This window comes from Poromitra crassiceps (assembly GCF_964638095.1).
Source record: "Poromitra crassiceps genome assembly, chromosome: 4".
NCBI classification, from domain to species: domain Eukaryota; kingdom Metazoa; phylum Chordata; class Actinopteri; order Beryciformes; family Melamphaidae; genus Poromitra; species Poromitra crassiceps.
In genome coordinates, this window is record NC_139626.1 from 35,562,114 (window position 1) to 35,582,713 (window position 20,600).

Here is a 20,600-nt window from a genome sequence, read left to right on the forward strand (position 1 = left end):
CGACACTGTTGGTAGCTCCCAGTATTTTTGGTTTTGTTTTACATTAAAATGTTGGTTTCGAGCAGTCAGGAGCTCTTCGTCAGGTTTGCAATGATCAAACGGGTTCAGCTGTTACTCAAATGAATCTAGGTCCCATCCGTGGGTGTCATACATAGTAGACATTGTAGGCAATGTCATATCTAAAACACCAAGTATCAAAAAACAATGACAAGAAGCAGGAAATAACTCAGAAATTACATTCTGACATTGCTAAATATAGGCTAGTTGTTAATAGCATGAGAGGTAGCATTACAGTAAGCATACATCCAAAAATACACAGTAAAATGCCAATTTAATTGTATATTAATGTGGCCTGTTTATACATTCTGAAATTATTAGGGGTAGGCTACTACAATCTCATGGTGTGATAGTCAAAGTCTATGTATTTACCCCCCCCCCCCCCCCCCCCCCCCATAAGAAAGGGAAGCAACACAACAAGAACAACAAACACAATCATATTGGAAAAGATATGATCTCATAGATTTATCAAAAATATTAACAAAAGGGAAGAGAAGTGTAAAAAAACCATAACTTTCTCAGTTGCAAAAATATAGTTTTCTAAACCCATGCTTAATCCACCTGTAATTTATAGAAAGGGTTTGATGGAGAAATCTTCATTAAGACCACGGGGTAGATAGTATATCCAGTAGGGCTGCAGCTAACGATTATTTTAGTAATAGAGTATTCTACCGATTATTCCAACGATGAATCGAGTAATCGGATAAGATACAGTTCAGGCTGAAAACACAGCATAAGGTAAAGAGTAAAACATTGAATAAAACTGAACAACAAATAACGACATAGCAGCCAGAGTCACTGTGCTGGGATCTGGTAGCTACCCCAAAGCCCAATATGACATAATCAAATGTCTTCTTTAGTCCTGACTAACAGTCCACAACCCAAAGATAATCACTTTACTGTCATAGAAGACTAAAGAAGCCAGGAAATATTCACATTTACATTTGTATTTTCCTGTTTTTTCTTAAGAATTAGTCTTAAACTATTATCAATTATAAAAAATAGTTGGCGATTAATTTTCTGTCGATCGAATAATCAATTAATTGATTAATCGTTGCAGCTCTAATACCCAGTAAAGTTCTCATTGGAGAAGACATAGTTCTGTGTCTCCTTTTCTTCTTTGTGGGAGAGTTTGTTCAATACCTATGTGGTGGAGAGAAGCCACAGGATGGTTTAGTTCATTGAAGTGTCTCGCAACAGTTCTCTTTATATCACTTGTGTGTATGGCACTATGGTGGTCTGCTATGCGGGTCTTCAATACTCTTGTTAGTCTTACCCACATAACCTAGTACACAGGAGCATGTAGCTCACATTGGTGCTAGAACATGTGATTTTGCCTTTGATTTAAATTTTTAATGGCTTTGCCGTTCTGTGGATGCTTGAGACCCGACGAAGAGCACCGTGAGGGCATGTCATTTTAATGTAAAATAAAACAAAAAAATATTGGGAGCTACCACCAGAGTTTTCCTGAATCTCATAAAGTAGCTATTTTGACTCACCACCTGGAAAAGAGATGTGCATGTGTGTATACTTTGATTAAGTTTAGCAGGGTTCTCATGGTCAAGGAAAACTCATGGAATTTAAAAACCTCATTTTCCAGGCCTGGAAAAGTCATGGAATTTATCAAATCCTTGAAAGTCATTTGAAAAAGTTGTGGAATTTAGTGCTTTTTCTATTTTTTCAAAACATTTTTATGGGATTTTTTCTTCAATAGCTTCCATGTAATGTGACGCAGTGACTCCAAATCCATACTATAAATTATTACTACACTGGACAAATAGGACACACCTCTTCATATTGGACGTGCTTCTTGTATTTTATATTAATATTTTTATGAAAAAGTTTTATTTCAATAATTCTAAAGCGCTAAAATTCAAGTTTTGAAATTTTATCCATGAAAAAGTGTGGCAACCCTGGTTTAGATTTGCGGCTCGGAAAGCTATGTCTCTCAGCTGTTTTCTATGTCTCTTTGAATGCACTTTCTAACCCTCCACTCATTCTAATCAACAGAGAGATGTTCCTCTGTTGGAGCCAAACCAAAACTCTCACTCTACTCCATCAGCCAAAGTGATGGATGCCAATTCTGCAAACTTTACTGGGAAAGTTCCCACCATTGATATGACTACTACTGAGCCAGCTTGTGGACTTGGAGATGTAACAATTAAATCCTTCATCTGCGCTGGTGGTGAGATTGAGATTTCAGGCCCTTCGATGTTGTCAGAAGGTAGTATTGTTTTGCCAAAGGATCAGGCTACGAAGACCACCGGTGAAACGGATGAGACAATCATCTCAGAGAGCATGATAGTCCAGTCATGCAGTGACCACAGAGAGCATCCCTACTATAATCCTGAAGGAGATGCTTCTTCAGTTAACATCGATACAGCTTGTCTCAGTGAAAGTTCAAACATGAGACCAGCCTCTTGGAACCTAGATGATTCACATGCCATGCAAAGGTCCTTGATCTGTGATGGAGGTGAGGTGGAAGTTTCAGATATCCACAGACTACTCACTTTCTCCGAGACCCCAAATGGTGTCAAAAAACCTGCTGATGGACTGAGTGACATAACATTCAAATCATTTACCTGTAATGGGGGAGAGATTGAAGTTTCAGATGGCACTAAACCTGCAGATGAGTCTATTCCTCTAGCGACCGGCCAACTTGCGAGCAGCAGTGTGTCATACAATGACAGCATACAGCCAAGCATTTCAGCTGCCGATGATAACCTGCAATGCAGTAATGACCATTTAGATCACCCATACTGTGATATTGAAAACAATTTATCATCTCCAAGTGGCAAACTCCCCATTGTCCACGAATCATTACCTTGCAGCCTTGATGCTCTAAGTGAGGTAGAACAAACTAGTCTGGTGGTTGCTGGTGGCCAGAGTGGCAGAAATAGATCGTTCTCACCTTTCACCACCTGTGCAGGAAGTGAGGTTGAGCATTCAGATGGCACCAAACTGTCAGAGGAGCCTTTGCCTAAGGACCATGCTGCACGCCAAATCCTGTGCAACCACAGTGTACCCACTAACGTCATACAGAGCCACATCCAAGAAGATCATTGTGTACAGCCTACCTGCCACATGGAAAGTGAAGAAGCTGTGTTGGACATGGACCCAACCGGCACCGGTGCACCTACACTCCCCAATACAGCTATAAAGGCAGCCAATGATGTAGATGTGAACTGTTGTGCTGGAGATAGGCCATCACCTTCCATGCTTCAGGGAATTGAGTCTTCTGACTGCAGCCAGCTCCAAGCTCTAGCAAAGACTGCCACACCTGTAGAAGTGCAAGAAGATCCCAAATGTGACGCTAATGTGCCCTCCAGAAGTGGAGCCATGGAGTCCAGTGGGGCAAAAGACAGTGCCCTAGGGTCATCAGGAAATGTTGTTTCAGACTCTGAAGAAAAGCTGCATGCAGAGAACTTCTCAGATGTTCTGACAGAGCTGCCAGAATTTCCCTCGGTAGCAATGGCTTTGCGGTTTGAAATGCTCAGCCCAGTTGTTAGGAGAGCCTCTCTAGCCAGAGTACATGCTATCATGGATTCTGCTTTGGACCACATTTTTGCTGAAGATTTTGCTCTGGACGGTGAAAAGAGCTTTGTGGCCCACAGTCTCCCAGTCTCTCCTGGGATGTCGACAGGGCCCTTCAAGAGCCCCATGCCTCGTCCACTGTTGAACTCTACAGCACTAGGGGCTAGATACAGTCATAAACCCCAGCCAGTCCCAGTCACAGAGAAGGTTGAGGATATGGGTGTGAAGCCCTGTGCGGTGCCTGAAGCGGAGAAGGCCGTTTTGGATTTCCCCTTGATTGCTGATGGTCCCCTGCAGCACCAGCTCCGGCAGATGGCAGAGTTCCTCATGTTGGCGTCAGGGAGGATGGGCACTGCTGCTGGTGTCTCTGCTCCTGTCCCACTTCCTGCTGCCTGCCCGGTCAGATCAGAGGGGACTACTGCAAAATCCCACAGTGTTTGTGTGGGCACCTCTCCTGTGAAGCTGGCAGACCACAGCTTAAATACATCTGGACAGTTTGAGAGGAAGAGGGAGTTCTCTGTCATTGACACCTGCACTATTACCGACCCTCTCCTATGGAAGTGAGTGTTAGCCCTGAATTTGCTATTTAATCAAATGTGTAATTGTGTATATATTGTAGGGATGGGCATTTCTAGCAAAAACACTATTCGAAATTCGCTGGCCAAATTCGAATTTAATTCGAATTTCGAAAATAAATAAATAAATGTAAAAAAAAAAAAAAAAAATTACATTTTTAATTTTTTTTACATTGACATTTTCGAAAATAAAAAACAGTTTTGACAATCATGAGTGGTTGTGGTTCATTAAATATTTAGTAGGCTCAGGTCTGAGTGCCAAAGGGGTGCCAAAGTCACCCCCTCTCCCTCTTCATGGGATTTCATCCGCCATTCATTTTTCCATAAACCTTGCTTAAAATGCTTATAGCGATTTGACTATACCGGTACTTAGAATCAGGGGAGACAATGCAACATTTCACTCAAAAAAAAAAAAAAAAATTTTTTTTTTTTTTTTTTTTTTTTTCGAATTTCGAATTTCAATAATAAAAGTCGACCTTGATAATAACAACGATTATTCGAAAATTCGAAATTCGATGCCCATCCCTAATATATTGCCAGTGATAATTTGTGATTGAATACATGTGTGAGACTGCTTTCCCTGATTTTTTTTTTGCCCTGCCTCTCTTGCCTTCTGTTGATGTGGTCTCAGCATACCCCCAGGTAGCCTGGAGAGTCTCCCCAGACAGGAGCTGGAGCAGAGGCTGATGTCCAGCATGATCACGGTGGAGGCCCTGGTGCAGCAGCTGACTACAGCCAGGGTGCTTGGATGTCTTGCTGTGGGTCCTGCACCCTCAGACCTCAGGAACAAGCTAGTGCAAACAGACCACACCGAACTTCATCAGGTGAGGGGACATTTTGACATCGGTGGTTTATCAATGTTGAGACCCAAGTTTGAGTATTACTTTTTTCTAAATGGAATTCTTTCACTCTCATCCCCCAGTTTCACAGTTGAGTGTTGTCTTTGTATTGATTCCTCACAGAAGTCGTAATATTTGTTTTAAGGGACTACACCTTGTTTTTTCTCTCTCTCTCTCAATAGACCACAACATACAGAGACCTGTATATGACAGCTTTGGGCAGGATTCGTGAGTTGGAGATAGATGAATGTTCTCTGCAGAACCTCATCCAATGTATGCAAGACACGAGAAACACCATGGTGAGACACAATGAACGATAATGTAATCCATGTGACGGTTTCAACTTCATAAGTAGAATCCTCTGGTGTGTCATTTTCTTAAAGGACCAGAAATGTATGTAGTTGGAAATTGTTCAATCATCTCACTGCTATAAGGCTCCGCGTGGTCCGGGGCCACTAGAAATCAGCACACTGTATTTCTAGTTGTAATTCAAAAATCACACCCAGGTGTTGAAGTAAGTTTATTAAGTAAGTTCATTTAAGGATTATTGTAAAAATGGTATTGAGGCAGTTGTGGCTTTGTGTGTGTTTTGTCCCAATAGACGTCTTTGAGTGGTGACACAGATGCAGCTTTGTCTAACATGAAGCAGATAGGAGACATTGTCAAAGAGGACCACCAGAGCCTTGTTAAACAGGTAAACCCATTTGATTTCTTGAAAAGTGCTATATAAGTTCAATTCATTATTATGATTGCCCATGTGTAAGTATAATAAATATATATATATATATATATATATATATATATATATATATATATATATATATATATATATATATATATATATATATATATAAATAAAATTCATTATTATGACATCTACTGCATGCTTCTCCTATTTGTGTGTAAGTATAATAAAAATATATATATATATATATATATATATATATATATATATATAAAAATAAAATTCATTATTATGACATCTACTGCATGCTTCTCCTATTTGTCTAATTGGCCATTAGGCAGCTGTATAATGTGTATGTGTTACTTGTATGTTGCAGCCATCGTGCATGTTCACGTGCTGAACGTAAGTATAAATGACTTGACCGTGTGTTTTCCGCCTTTGCTGTTTAGTATGGTCACATGAAGTCCCTGTATGAGAGGTCAAAGGAAATGCAAAGTAGGATGATGCAAAAGGTCAAAGACACTCTTCAGCACAGAGAGGACATGAGGCAACAAATGCAAGAGGCCTTCACAGCCAAGGAGGCAGTAAGCACAGTGTTTCATCTCTAATTGTCTGTGGTCTTGGAGCTGGCGGCTGTTTTTGGTTATTCCCATCGTTGTCCCGATTGTTCTGCTGCAGGTTGCAATGCTAAAACGATTCTTTGTTGGCTTTTTTTTTTTTGTTATGAGAAACTATTTCTAAATACCGCGCCTATACCTCTTTGTGCTTTCTGCGGGAATGATAACGTAAAATGAAACTTTATGATCACCATGGGGAAAACATAATCAAAGCAGTTACATTACATTGTTCCACACTGAGTTATTGACGAGAAAACCTACTACACTTGAGGAACATTAGTCTGTGTCTAAAGTACTGTACGTGTCTGTTTCCAGGCCTTCAGTGTGCTTGAGCAGCTGAGGACACATTGTGCCGTGCAAATCTCAGGGCTGGAGGAGAGTGTGGGGTCTCACCAAGAACTCCTGGCTGCCCTAACCAAGACCTACCCAGAACAGGTGCAGTGAACACACACACACACACTAGAGCTGCCGAAAATAATCGATTCAGAGATGCATCGCGATGCTTAATAGGACGATTCTGAATCGATTAACAAATATCAAAAATCGATTATTTAAAAAAAAAAAAAAAAAAATTCATAATCAAATAAAATAGAATGTAAGTACATGCAGTTGTTTATTTTAATTATGGATCATAATACAATGCAATTCCAAATGCACTTTTATTTTAAAAGTAGCCACACAGTGAGGAAAAAAAAGTGAGAAAAAATAAATCATGTATTGCGGAAAAAGTGATGCATCGATTTAAGATGCATCGTGATGCATCGAGATGCATCGTATAATCGAATCGAATCGAAACGTAGACTTGTATAATCGAATCGTATCGAATCGTGAGATCAGTGAAGATGCACAGCTCTAACACACACACACACACACACACACACACACACACACAAACAGCATTGTAGTTCTTGTCAGCATAACCTCCATTTAGTCAGTCGATTTCATATTTGTTTCTGTTGCAGGTTGCATTAAACGAGGCCTACGTGGAAACGCTCAACTCGGCTTCTGATGTTTTGAGCAAAACCACAAGTGATCAAGCCAGTTTGGCAGAAGAGGTACAGTCAATTTGCTATTTTTCCTTTTTATAAAAAGAGATTCAAGTGCGTGCTGGAGACATGTAACCGTGTATGAAATATAATACGAAAAAAAATCCACAATCTGCAGTATGGAGTTGAAAGATATCAGTAATGGCCAACAAAATTAACAAAATGTTTTGTCATAGAACATTTAGTTTAAATTGTGTCTTCATCTGTCATATGACAATTGCTCAACATTGAATCGTATCATATGACATAGTAGTGACAGCAATTACAACTTTGTTTTAAATGAAGTGAGTGATGCTCAGCCTGTCACATGGTAATTTGTTCACAGCTCCACACAGTCTGGCGTCTTCTCGAGAAGACTTCTCCCATGCTTTTCAAGCTGAATGAGAAGGCAGCTGCTGCTCTGAGAGAGAGGGACCACCATCTCTCTGCAAGGCACCAAGCTGTAGAGGAGAGAGAGCAGGTCAGGCCTCTGTCATTTTGGATACATATTGCCGTGTGCATGTCTTGTAAGAATAAAAAGCCTTGGGTTGGCATGGCATGTTGAAGATGATTATTTAATCAGGGATGTAAACTACGGTAGTCACATTTAGGTGACAGTCACCTTTCTGATCTTTGTCCTGGTATCTGTCACCTTTTTCACTCTCCATAAGTTTGCATCCCTGAATATAATAAACTTGTACACAACAGATCCAAGACGAGTTGAACCGAGCTATTTTGAATCTTCAAGATGGCAGAAAACAGATTGGTGACTTGAATCTCCAGGTGACCATCATGACCTCAGGTAAAACTGAAATAATCTCCAGGTGTGACCATCAAACTGAAATAATCATGCTCAGCTCTACTTGCTTTAGCTATTTATTTCACCCTGTTGTGTACACTATCAAATTGCTTTCTTGTATTTTATTTATTTATTTATTTAATCTTTTTATTGGTTTTGCATATTAGGAACACATACAAAACAACAACAACAAAAGCATTTGAGGTCCATAGATCCAGTATTGCTAGTCAGTTCTGTAAACATACAAGCATACCGAGGAAACAAATTAAATATTAGATAAGATACATGACAAGTATTGGAGACACCCACCCACTCACACACACACACTCATACATCCACATGCAGGGGGTGCAGTAAGACAGTACATGACTAGCCAGATTACAGATTAATAAAACAATACGTTAAGAATAGTGACATTTCTCAACATGGCAACAGTCGATGGAGAGGAAGGAGAGAAAGAAGAGAAGAAGAAAAGGGAGGGGGCGGCTTTATTTAGAAATCAATCGTTGCTAAATAAGCTTTGTAGGGGTCCCAAATCTCAGAAAAGGTGTTGGCTTTGCCCTTAAGTGAGTATCTGATCTTTTCCAAACCCAGAGACATCAGCAGGTCTCTAACCCAGTGTCTGAACGGTGGAGTGTCAGATGATTTCCAATGTAAAATTATTACCCTTCTTATTACTTTCTTGTATTAACCTAAATTAGATGTACGGTAATACCTTTTCTGACTTTTCATTATGCTCTACTTCAGAGATGGGTGTGCTGCGTCAGAAGCTCAGTGAGGGAGAGGAGGAGCGGGCTCAGCTGGAGAGGAAGGTGACCGAGCTGTCTGCCACAATTTCTTCCACTCTGGCCTCCTACACCTACCTGGAGCAGGCCCTCGGTGCCGAGACGACCAAGTATGATCACCACAACAGCCCTGGCTGCTGATGGCAAAAATCAATTAAAAATACTCATAGTGAAAGATTTGTACCAAGAGGAAGCTTGAAGAAAAAACTAAAAAAACACTCATTCTCATATACTGAAACAGAGCATTGTAAAAATGTAAATTATAATGTGTTATTGTTTTAGATTGCAGCAGTCATGGAAAGATATCCAGCAAACCAGTGACAGGGCAAACGAGTAAGTGATGATGGTGATTTATTCTAATTAATAGGGACATAAAGGTACATTCAGAAAACGTTCAGTTCGATACACAATACTGAGTTCACAGATTGATATTGTCACACTATTTTGAGCAAAACCTAGATTAGATGAAGACATGACTGAAAAAAAAGGAAACTAAATAAAGGAGCAAAGCGTAAACAGGGTGACTACATACAGGTTTCTGTAAGTTAAATTGAAAACTTTTTAAGACACTTTTAGTTCCAGTTCAAATATTTCAGACCACAAATTGACAATTCTTTTGTGGTGGGAAATGTCATCATTACCTTTGACAAACTTTACACATCCCTTATCCCTACAACTTACTCTACACTATTCTTCTAAATATGTTACTAGCCAGAACAGTAACAAAATGATCTATTTGTGTGGCCACAGTATCCATGGTTATATACACCGTATTTGTTTGATTAGTACTTGTGGAGTTTAATTTAACCTCGATTCCACAGCTGTGCAGGGGTGCCGCAGTTAAGTACATGTAAAGGAAACTCTGTAATGATGAAAAATGCCAAAACAAATAAGATGTCTAACAAAGCTGAGCTTGCTTATAAGAAAAGCTACAATATTAAATGCAGCACAATTGACCATTATGAGCAACTAAGCATCCAAATGAGAGCAATTCTTAAAATACAGCGCATACAATGGGCCAAGGAATGAACACTCTGCCACCCCCCATATCTACAAAAAAAGTTTTTAACCTAACCGCTATCTGTTGTTGTCCATGTCCAGGCTGGAGGTGTCACTGGGCCGGTCGCAGCAGCGCGTGCGTGAGTTGAACACACAGCTCAGCACTGTGACGGAAATGAACGAGGTTAGCTTGTGTTGTGGGTTTGGTTTTGCATGTTGCGGGCAGGGCTGTACTCGAATATTCGGGCATTCGAATATTCGTTCATAATGCTGACATGCTGAGATTAATATTCAAAAGATATAGATATATATATATATATTTTTTTATGCTAGAATGACCCTAACTCCAACCAATCATCACTCCTCATGTCCCTGAATCCATTATGACTATGTAGCTTTAACAATCCAGTAGGTGGCAGTAATGCAACACTTAAATCAGTGCAATTACACAATTAGTGCAAGGTTTGTACTGTACTGTACTGTATTGTCTGCCATTTAAGAAAGTTGATTTAACAAAGGCTGAATCACAGGTTTTTTTTAAGTCATGATGTCATGGCAGACATTCAAATATTCGTGGAAAACCTCATTAGAATATTTAAATTTGAAAAAAAGATATTAGGTACACCCCTTGTTGCAGGATGCTCCTTAGTTGCTCCATGTGTGCATCTCTTTTTTGACTTGGGATATTTCTGGGCCCAATTTGCAACTGTTTCACTAAGTGGTAAAAACGAGATAAGCATTGGCTGAGGAGATGCATCCAGCCATTGCCTATAGCCTGAGAAGATTGATTGAACTGATGGGCTTGGGTCTCACTACATTCATTACAGACCTAGCTTCTTTTTTCAGAATGTAATTGTAACAATTGTATTTCCCCAACCTGTCTTTATACGTGGAGCAGCAGAGCTCGACAACATGTTACCTCTTAACAGGATGTTAGTCTTTGTCTGTGTTTGGGAGAGACTTGGTGTCATGCACGCAGCATGCTCAGTTAATGCACTTCATACTGTCATGTGTCGTCATAGGAATAGCATGTGAATTTTCTTTTAGGGTGGAATGATTTCTGGTTTAATTTCCTGGTGTCGGTGGCAGTTCTTGCAGATGGAGAATGATTTTGCGAGGGAGCAGATTGCTGAAAGTGAGTGTACACTCAGTGCCAACCTGCAAGTGCTGAGGGAGAGGAACATCCAGTTTGAGGACCTAAAAGGAGCCCTCAGTCAACTTCAGTAAGCCTCAATGCACAACACCCATTTTATTTTATTTATTAAGTACCAATAATTGAATGTGGAATATGACCTTAGCTTTGCTTTTAGCTTTTCAAAAAAAGCAAACATACAGAGAGATTAGCACCATTAAGGGTCACATTCAATTTCATGCCATTGCATTACATTTTCAATTGTGCCTACAAATTCAATGTTTTAATGTTTGTATTCAACAAATTCATTAAAAAAAAAAAAAAATCCTAACAATCCGTGTGTAATGGTGTGCGCTCAGTGAGAAATGCTTCTGTGTATGTGTGTGCGCAGGCTTGAGAACATGGCACTGCAGGAGGAGCTGGAAACCACACGGTCCACAGCCAGTGCCACCCAGCTGGAGCTTGGAGAGAAGCTGGCTCAGGCGGTCACTGATGTTGCCTTGTTGCACCACACACTGCGAGGACTAACCGATGAGCTGCATGCAACTCTCAATGACACGGTAACATACAGAAACTGCTCAACACAACCCTGGCCTGTATGGAACTGACCCAGCTTTGACCACAATTTCATGCACACCCGGGGAGAGACACTTCAATCATCTACCTATGTGGACTGTGGAGAATATATATTTCAATTCCATGCAGGCTTATGTATTACTTACTTTTCAGAAACCAGAAACACCTAAGCATCAAGAGTTGCAGCCAATCCCCAACTTCGAGCGTCGTTACACTTCCAGCTCCTTTGTAGACAGCATTATGGTTGCCTTAACTTCTGAGAATGGGGAAGACATGAAAACAGGTACTGTACTACACCCCAAACATCTCTGAGGTTCACAAAAAGCATTGATGGCTTGCTCTGTGGATGTGACACACTCGCTCCTCGACAAATGAATGTGCGCACATTTTATAATAGTAATAATAACCATTATTTATGGATAACTTTTCAGATCAGTATAACGAAGTGCATTAATCAAAGCAACAACAAAAAAAACAAATTAGAAAAATAACGTAGTGAATGAGGTAGGGATATTTGGATGTAGATTAGGGTACAGGGAGGGTTACGACGGTTTGGAACGACAGGGCAGAGGGCTCAAATTTGAAATAGAGGTCAAGTGTGTGTTGTGTTCATGTCAATTGGCTAAAAGGGGGCGGGGGATTTAGAAATGGAGGGTGAAATTATGTGAAATTCACATATTACCTGAAGCCCTCTTCAAGTGCCTTAGACCTGTGCTAAGGCAGTGGTTCTCAAATGGGGGTCCGGGATCCATGGCACTTTGCGAAAAGTTTTCAGGAAAATAAAAATAAAAACTTTTCTTTTTTGCAAAAGCTTCATAGTTCAATGAAAATATTGTATGCTTTAAATCTGAAATTGTTCAGGGATTACATTCTAATCTAACAAACCTATCAATTTAAAAGTCAAGCACGTTACCGTGGAAACAATTAAGCTTAGCCCAAAATTACAAATCAGAATGAGGGGGTCCCCGGTAGGTATATTTTCTATCTTGTAAGGGGGTCCTTGGCTGAAAAACATTTGAGAACCTCTGTGCTATCTAATGGCCAGCAGGGGGCCACTCCACTGGCTGCAAAAAGAAGTCTGATTGTATGAAAGTGACCCTATATCTCACTCGGTTTATGACCTCAATAAACACTTTTCTAATGAGTTTATGGTCTCAATAGCTAGTAAATTAAAGTTTTCTTCATATTAGCATGATGTTCAAATTTGTAAATTACCATCCCATTTAATAATTGATTGGATTTATATAGTGCCTTTCTAGATACTCACAGCGCTTCACATATTAACGGAGGGAGGGGAGGGAACTCAACTCATCCACCACCGATGTGTAGCACCCACCTGGGTGATGCACGGCAGCCAGTTTGCGCCAGAACGCTCACTACACATCAGCTATCACGGTGGAGATTTGAGGACTGAATGGGCCAATTTAGAGTAAAATAGACGATAAAGCGGACTTAAGCTTTGTCGGCATAATTGACATCCAGTGATCTCGCAGATTGCGGAACAATAGCAGGCAGCACTGCGGCTCTTCTCATCCAAATTGACGTCACTTCTGGCTCCAGATAAGATAACCAAGACAGCGACGGTGAAAATGCAGAGGATTCAAAACAGGAGTCCACAAACACCTGGGGTCCTCTATGCTCAGGAGGACCCCAGGTACATGAACATGTCAGTGATTTTCTCCGACTGCCTCTGTAAAAGTGTGTCTCTGGATTACCACATTCTCCCATTCAATTATTTTAACATCCAGACAGATGACATTATCTGTGTGCATGAGAAAAATCTAAATGCAAACCTCCTCCCCCCTGGTAATACAGTTGCCGTCCGGTGAGGGCTTAAGTTTAATCCAATCTAATCACCTTGGGCAATTAAAAAGCTAAGTTGTAGCTCTGTGTCTCTTCAGTCTCCTCAGACGTGCCTGAGCCCCAGGGTGAGGCTCTGTTCGGCGGGACGAGTGCCTTCACCCGCATCACAGCCACCCCTAAGAAGAATCTGAGTGAGGCAGAGTTTGAGCCAAAGGAGGAGCAAAACAATGTGGCGGAGCTGCTGGCCGACCTGGGCAACACCGTCTCAGAGCTCGTCTCCACCATCAAGTTGGTGAAACAGCACAAGGATGCCCAGCTGGAACAGCTGCACACCACCATGTATGTCCTGAGATATGTGTGTTTGCGACGTGTGTGTGTCTGTGTCAGCCATTACTTCCGTTTCATGTGGATTTTGTTTCACTATCGAGAAGAAAATATACCTGACAAATGAGATCTGTGTTCCAACAGGTCCTTGAAATGTTTGAAAGTTTGTGATTGGGGGGGGGGGGGGTCAAACCCTTGGAGGTTTTGGAAAATAGACGTAAATGGACATGGGTCATTGAAGGAAGTGATGGAAAGTGGGAACCCATGTGGGAGGAGAGCATGTACCGGTAATTCTTTAGGCAGCCTGGCCCTAGGCGTTTTCTTTATTTCATAGTCCAATGTATTGTTCCAGCACGGGTCTGCAGGGGGAGCTGCAGGCCACAGCCAGCAGACACAAAGCCGAGGTGTGGGAGCTTCAGGATCAGGTTACCTCTCTGAACAGCCAGGTAGAGAAGGGCAACCTGGCACTGCAACAGAAAGCTCAGGTAAGAAACACAGTGCAATGGTGCCTTCAGATATGATGCCTGGCAAAGTGTGACTGCAAAAGAGCCTTTGACAGAAATGGTCAATGTCAGGAAGAGGCAGAAATATTTAATTAAAAAAACATTTTCTCTTCATACAGAATGAGAAAACAATTACAAAGTTGTTTACAGAAATAAATGAGGCCCAGGAACTTCTGAATAAACACAAGACCAACAGTGATGTAAGGACCAAAATCTTTCAAAAACACTAACACAATACTTTATTTTTCACAAATTGTGTGCTGCTTGCCTTATGTAACAATATTTATTTTTTGTTCGTTTTTTGTTTTGTTTTTACGTAGGACTTGCGCAAGGATGTGGCTGAGCTTCGTCGCGCTCTCCAACAGTCAAAGGTGGAGTCTCAGGTCCTCAGAGAAGAGCTGAATAAAGCTGGCAGCCTTTCAGCTTCAGCTAACCCAGCACATTTTGTGGATGAGAAGATCATCTTACTGAAAGAGGTATGATTCAATCACTTATTGGTGCAGGGTTCTGCCAAGGTGCTTGAAGTGCTTGGATTTTGAGAAAAAAATTAAAGTCCTGGAATACCTTGAAAATAGCCCCTTTCTTGAATTTCACATGAACCACATAACGCAGTCTTGTCAGTGACTGTCACGTCTTATATTTTGACCAAAGTTGGTATTAAAAAGACAAAAGGCGCTTACTGAGGTCTGAGCATCTGTTCAAAGTCAAAGCAATCTTTAGACAAATATTTTCCCGTCCCATTCACAAGATTGATAGTAGAATTAACTTGTTAAAGACAAAATGTAATATAATGCAAATTTGATGCCCCTTTTGTGCCAAATTTATATTTGAAAATCAATTATTTGATTTGCGTGAAGTCCTTGAAAATGGGAAGAAAAAAAAGTGTCCTCTCACTCTCTATAGCTGATCTTTGGGCTTCATTAATTTTTTTAAATCCTATTCCTGCATCGGTTTAATTCCTTTCCTAGGTGCAGAGACTTAAGGAGAGGCTTCAGGAGATGTGCCAGGCCAGGGACAAGCTCCTGGACAGAGCAAAGAGACATGTAAGTCTTTAAACTCACAATGAAACAGCATTTTGACAGCATCTTGCGTCTTTAATGTGACTAGAAATATCACACGCTCATTTCTAGCGTGCTCGCTCGCCAATTGCGAGTTGTGAGACACGCGCGGAACCCCTCGCCATATTATAGTAGTGAGATGTATTCCTATAGTATTATAGTTTGAATGAGCTAATTTCAGTGTGTTTAAAGTGAGTATGTGAGCCAATGTGTTCATGATGTTCTAATGTATCTACAGCAAATGGTCCACCAGGCCAACCAGGAGAAAACGGACAATGAACTCCGTGTGTTGGACAACATGATTGACAGGGTCAGAAAGGTGAGATGTGGATCTGGTTTCTGCTTTGATGCTTCTTCTTTTTTAACATCACTGCTTCTTATTTTTAATGCTGCCTTGTGTATTTGGTTGTTGTCAAGATGATTTGGTATGGTTATTGAAGTAATGGCTGTTCTCTTCTGTTTTCCCCACACAGACCCTGCTGTCAGTGCCAGAGGTGGTGAAGAATTGTGAACAGCTCAAACAGCTTGTCGAATACATCGGTTGATTTCCCTGTTTTTCTATGTACTTTTTTTTGCTTTCTGTATTCACTAGAGATGCTGCGATCCGATCATGTGATCGGATATCGGCGCGATATCAGCCAAAAAACATGGATCGGATCGGATCGGATTCCAGCGAAAATGACCGATCCAAGGCTCCGATATAAGCACTCCATTCCATGACTCCGCTCCAGGATTTCTATCCAGCATGCAGCAGCAGCAGCAGCAGCACACAGAGGCCGCGTGGAGCCTAGGATGGCCAGGGCCAAAACGTCAGACACACCCGTCCTTAACCTATGTGCGATTCGAAATCACGCGTCCGCACCTATGGTCCGCACCAACCCAAGGAGGCGCAGCTAGCGAAACATGGCCGCCTCCACTGTGGCTGTTGACAGTTTCAAATTATAATAAAACAACCACTATTGCGATTTGCAATACATGTCCCGCAAGGTTTCTGAGATTAGGGGAAAGTCTGAGCTGGCGTTACGCTAAACCGACGTGGGGAGGAGGCAGCGGATTTGTTTGGCGTTAACGTTAGCTGTTGTGATGGGGGCTAATGTTAGCTAGCTGGTTGTGGCTACCTATAGCAAGCAGCGCTCCACAAGCTTATTGTGACCAAAATCCCCGCATTTAAAGCACTTCATACTCCCAGAGCTGGCGTAAACCATAGAGAACCTCATGCATTACTCAAAATGAAACGTCCAGGGTTTGTGTCTCCGGTCTCCAAAAGCAACTAACGTTAACGTTACATGCAAGCTAACGTAGCTAGCTGCAGGGCTGTCATGATCTATCAGGAAAACGAATGCGCACATACAGTATGTTGCCGTCATGCCAATAAGAGTCTAAATGTAATTTTTTATGTTTTATCTGCAGACTAAGCAGCTAGGCTTTCGGTTCTATAAAAGCCATTATTTTTTGTATTGACTATTGAGAATTATATCACAATAGTGATGTCAGATTTGCTTAGGTCAGAGCTATGGAATATTAAATCATCCATCTTTGCTCACAACATTTGCCATTTCTTTCTTCTTCTTTTTTACCCCAGGTGTGCATAAAATACAGGTTAAGAACTTATGGAAAAGTCATGGAAATCCATTGGTCAAAATGTGTATGAACCCTGAAGGGTTAAATTGAGCATTTATGAGAGATTTCAAAAATATCGAGATTGTTATGTTTTAGTTTTACATCAAATGAATTCGATGAACTAAATCGTTTACATACTATATTACCAAAGCACACACATACATACCTAACCCTAAAAATGTTTGTTGCCTGCTAGCTATCAGACAGAATAGAGAGACTTAAATATGTGCTGTATCGGTATCGGATCGAAATCGGTATCGAATCGGGTATCGAAATTTGATCGGAATCGGATCGGTTTTGAGCTAAAATATCGAAATCGGATCGGAATTGAAAAATCTCGATCGCAGCATCTCTAGTATTCACCTTATGTTCAGACCTTACAGTGGGCCAAATTCTTCCGGCTCCTGTTAACACTTCTGGCGGTCACGGCGCAAAATAAGAGTTGTTTTTGGAGCAGACAGTGCAGGGGATAAAATAAAGAAGGTAGCCTACTACTTTGAGCTGGTACACCGCAAGCAAGCGAGTATCCACTGTTAGCCAGGTCAGAGCACTTTCTTGTAAAACATACCTGGGCCCAGTTGCACAAAGCACCTTAGAGTCAGAGTTAAGGTGTCCATAAAATAGAATCGGCTGCACAAAATACCCTTAAATCTTGTGCTTATGTTTTCCTTCAAATGTTGTAACCTTGTGGAGAAGATTTAAGGGTGTTTTGTGCAGCCGATTCTATTTTATGGACACCTTAACTCGGACCCTAAGGGAAATCTTAACCTAAGGTGCTTTGTGCAACTGGGCCCTGGACTCCAACAAAGAAAGCTTCAGATGGTTTTCTCTCCTCCGAGCGCTCGAGCCACTTACGTCAATAAGACCCGCAGACGTTAACGTAATTCCCTGGAATGTGAGACTTAACGAGCCAGTTACATGGCGTTGCATTCTTAGACATTGCTGTTTGCTTTTATTTTGTATGTTACATACAAAATATTTTATTTTTTATTATATTATTATAAATAAATTACCAGTTAATTCAGAGTTAGATGATATTGGAGCAGCCAGCCATTTTATTTATTTTTATTTTTAGCCGGAAGTTTTGACACGACGACACAACCGGGTCAAATGTGCGTGGCTACATAAGGTGAATAGTAAAGAAAGAGAGTCGCACACTCACTCCTTCTGTGTTTAAAGCAGCTAGGAGCAAAATTTTCAATTGTTATTAAACAGTCTAAATTTAATATCGATGCCTCACATCTTGCCTCTAATATTAGACGAGACCAACGCAGAGTAGTCTCGCTTGAAAGCAGAGTGAATCGGCGAGTGTTGTCTTGATGATTTTTGATGATTAGTCTGTCTGCGGGCCGGTGTCATCAGGAGGTAGGAGGGGAAAGCCGTCCTTGTTTTGGGTCTGTTGCTATTCAGAGCGAAACGGTTTACGGCAGCTGTAAACAGTTACTAGACAGAGCTAAACGGTTTACGGCCGTAGCAACAGACCCAAAACAGCTGCCCTCGTTACTTTCTGCTCTAGCGAACATCTCTCGTTATATTCTAACAGTTTGTTTGAAAGTAATTTTGTGGTTATGGCCGAAGTGGCTGCCGCAAACCGTTTCATTTCACTTCCTGATGACACCGGCCCGCAGACAGACTAATCATCAAAAATCATCAAGACAACACTCGCCGATTCACTCTGCTTTCAAGCGAGACTACTCTTTGCGTTGGTCTCGTCTAATATTAGAGGCAAGATATGAGGCATCGATATTAAATTTAGACTGTTTAATAACAATCGAAAATCTTGCTCGTAGCTGCTTTAATGTTAATGCTAATGTTGTTAAAGCTTTCTGTATAATAAATTTAAATTCTGAAATAAATGTTTTTTTATTGATAGTAATGGTCTCGTCTCTTTTTCTTGTGCTGTTTGCTACAGTACAGAGCAGCAGCAATTGTTCACTTAAAATGGATGCTTCCTTATCAAAAGTTACTCTAGTTTGGGACAACATGAATTGTACTAATGTAAATGGAAACATATTCAAGTGTTTGCTGCACCAGATGGTAGTGAAAATGAGCTAATTGTTTCTGTAGTATTTTGAGATGGTTATTTCATTTCAAGTGTTGTGATTGTATTGTTAATAGCAAGCATACAATTTATGCCTTTTGATTTAATTTATCATACACACTATGGGTTGATGAATGTCAACTTGATTCACATAGTTTATGGTTGTATCAGCATTATTGAATGCAAGGCATTGGTTAATGGTGCTTTGATATTTTCCTTGATATATGACTGATATTTCACTGCATGTAGTTCTGAAGAGGAAAGAGTTGAGTTCAGTAAAACTAAACTGGTAGAAAGTGTCATAAGAATTTTGATACTAATTTATATCATGTTTTTTCTCTACCCAAAATAGTATGCAATCTTTTAGTTTAATAAGAAATAAAACGTATAGAATTTCAGAGTTGCCTTTCTACCTACTGTGTTTATATAATATTCCCCAGTGGAGGAGTTTCCCCCTCACTACACAGTTCCGAATAGTAAAAGTAGGATAGATCATATGATCATATTCATGTAGCCTACAATTTTCCAGAGTTAATGAATGTGGACTTGGATGTGATTGGATGAACTGTGCTAAAGTCCTATGATACTCTTTGTCAAGCTCCATTTTACTGCTAATCAATGCACACAATTTTTTCCTTTACATACACAGCAGGGGTGTCAAACTCATTTTATTTCCCAGGCCACATGCAACCCAATTTAGTCTCAAGTGGGCCAGACAAAGAAAATCAATGTATAATAACCTATAAATAACACCTCAAAAAATGTCTTTCTTTTAGTGCAAAGAATTAGGCCTATAGGGGTATCTCAGCTACCATAGGCCTACCAGTGTAGGCCTATCATATCAAATCTGTAACTGAATTACAATTTATGGCAACTGCAATTCTCTATATTCAAGGGTAATGAAAATAATTTAGTGATGCATACAGAAAACAAATAGGCTATGCTACTTAATATTGTAACTTGCTCATGAAACCTGATAAATTTCAATCAATCAAACCGATCAACTTTAGGTGTCAAATCCTGAGCTTGTAAAGTTCGATTGAAGAACTTCTCAGTGCAATTTTCACACTTTGCAAAGTCATCCTCTGGGCCGGATTGGACCCTTTGGTGGGCCGGTTCTGGCCCCCCGGCCGTATGTTTGACATCTTTGCACTATAGTGGTGGACTGACAGGCAGCTAGAGCAAATAGCTGAGCCATTTCTCTGTTTTCTCAGGGCAATTGTCCCACACTAAAGAATAAAGCGCACACCTCACTGGACCACGGTGCAGGAATCCAAAAACCTCAAATAGGGTTCCGCACACCTGTTCTCGTCAGAGGTGGAAAGTACTCAAGTACTGCTTGAGTACTTCTTTTTTAGGATTTGTACTTTTAGCCTAAAGTATTTTTATAATGCTATACTTTTACTCTTACTTGAGTAATCTAAATGATATTCTACTTGACTACTTTTTAATGTACTGAGTAAATGAGTAAGTTCTGATTTTTGTTTTGCACACCACACTATCAAAACGGAATCACCTGTGCATTTAGGGTGCCCCAAATAGTGGCTGGTTAGTGCAGTGGCCAATTAAATTAAATCATGCTGAAGACTGGCCAATTGAATTAGACGGGTAGACAATCAAATTGTAAT

General features: G+C 40.5%; 1 protein-coding gene across 1 annotated transcript; it reads left to right on the forward strand.

The window, feature by feature from the left end:
- Nucleotides 1-3,141: 3,141 nt before the first annotated feature.
- On the forward strand, nucleotides 3,142-15,912 carry spag5 (sperm associated antigen 5; the record flags this gene model as incomplete). The annotated part of the gene is made up of 22 exons (XM_083635895.1): nucleotides 3,142-4,151; nucleotides 4,798-4,990; nucleotides 5,188-5,304; nucleotides 5,607-5,699; nucleotides 6,140-6,274; nucleotides 6,623-6,742; nucleotides 7,270-7,362; nucleotides 7,679-7,813; nucleotides 8,041-8,134; nucleotides 8,879-9,026; nucleotides 9,199-9,249; nucleotides 10,018-10,099; nucleotides 11,005-11,138; nucleotides 11,439-11,607; nucleotides 11,777-11,906; nucleotides 13,525-13,765; nucleotides 14,103-14,235; nucleotides 14,373-14,453; nucleotides 14,574-14,729; nucleotides 15,222-15,296; nucleotides 15,550-15,630; nucleotides 15,785-15,912. 22 exons carry the CDS (start codon nucleotides 3,142-3,144, stop codon nucleotides 15,854-15,856), a joined length of 3,543 nt encoding a protein of 1,180 aa, XP_083492021.1. The 3' UTR covers nucleotides 15,857-15,912.
- Between the last annotated feature and the right edge of the window lie 4,688 nt (nucleotides 15,913-20,600).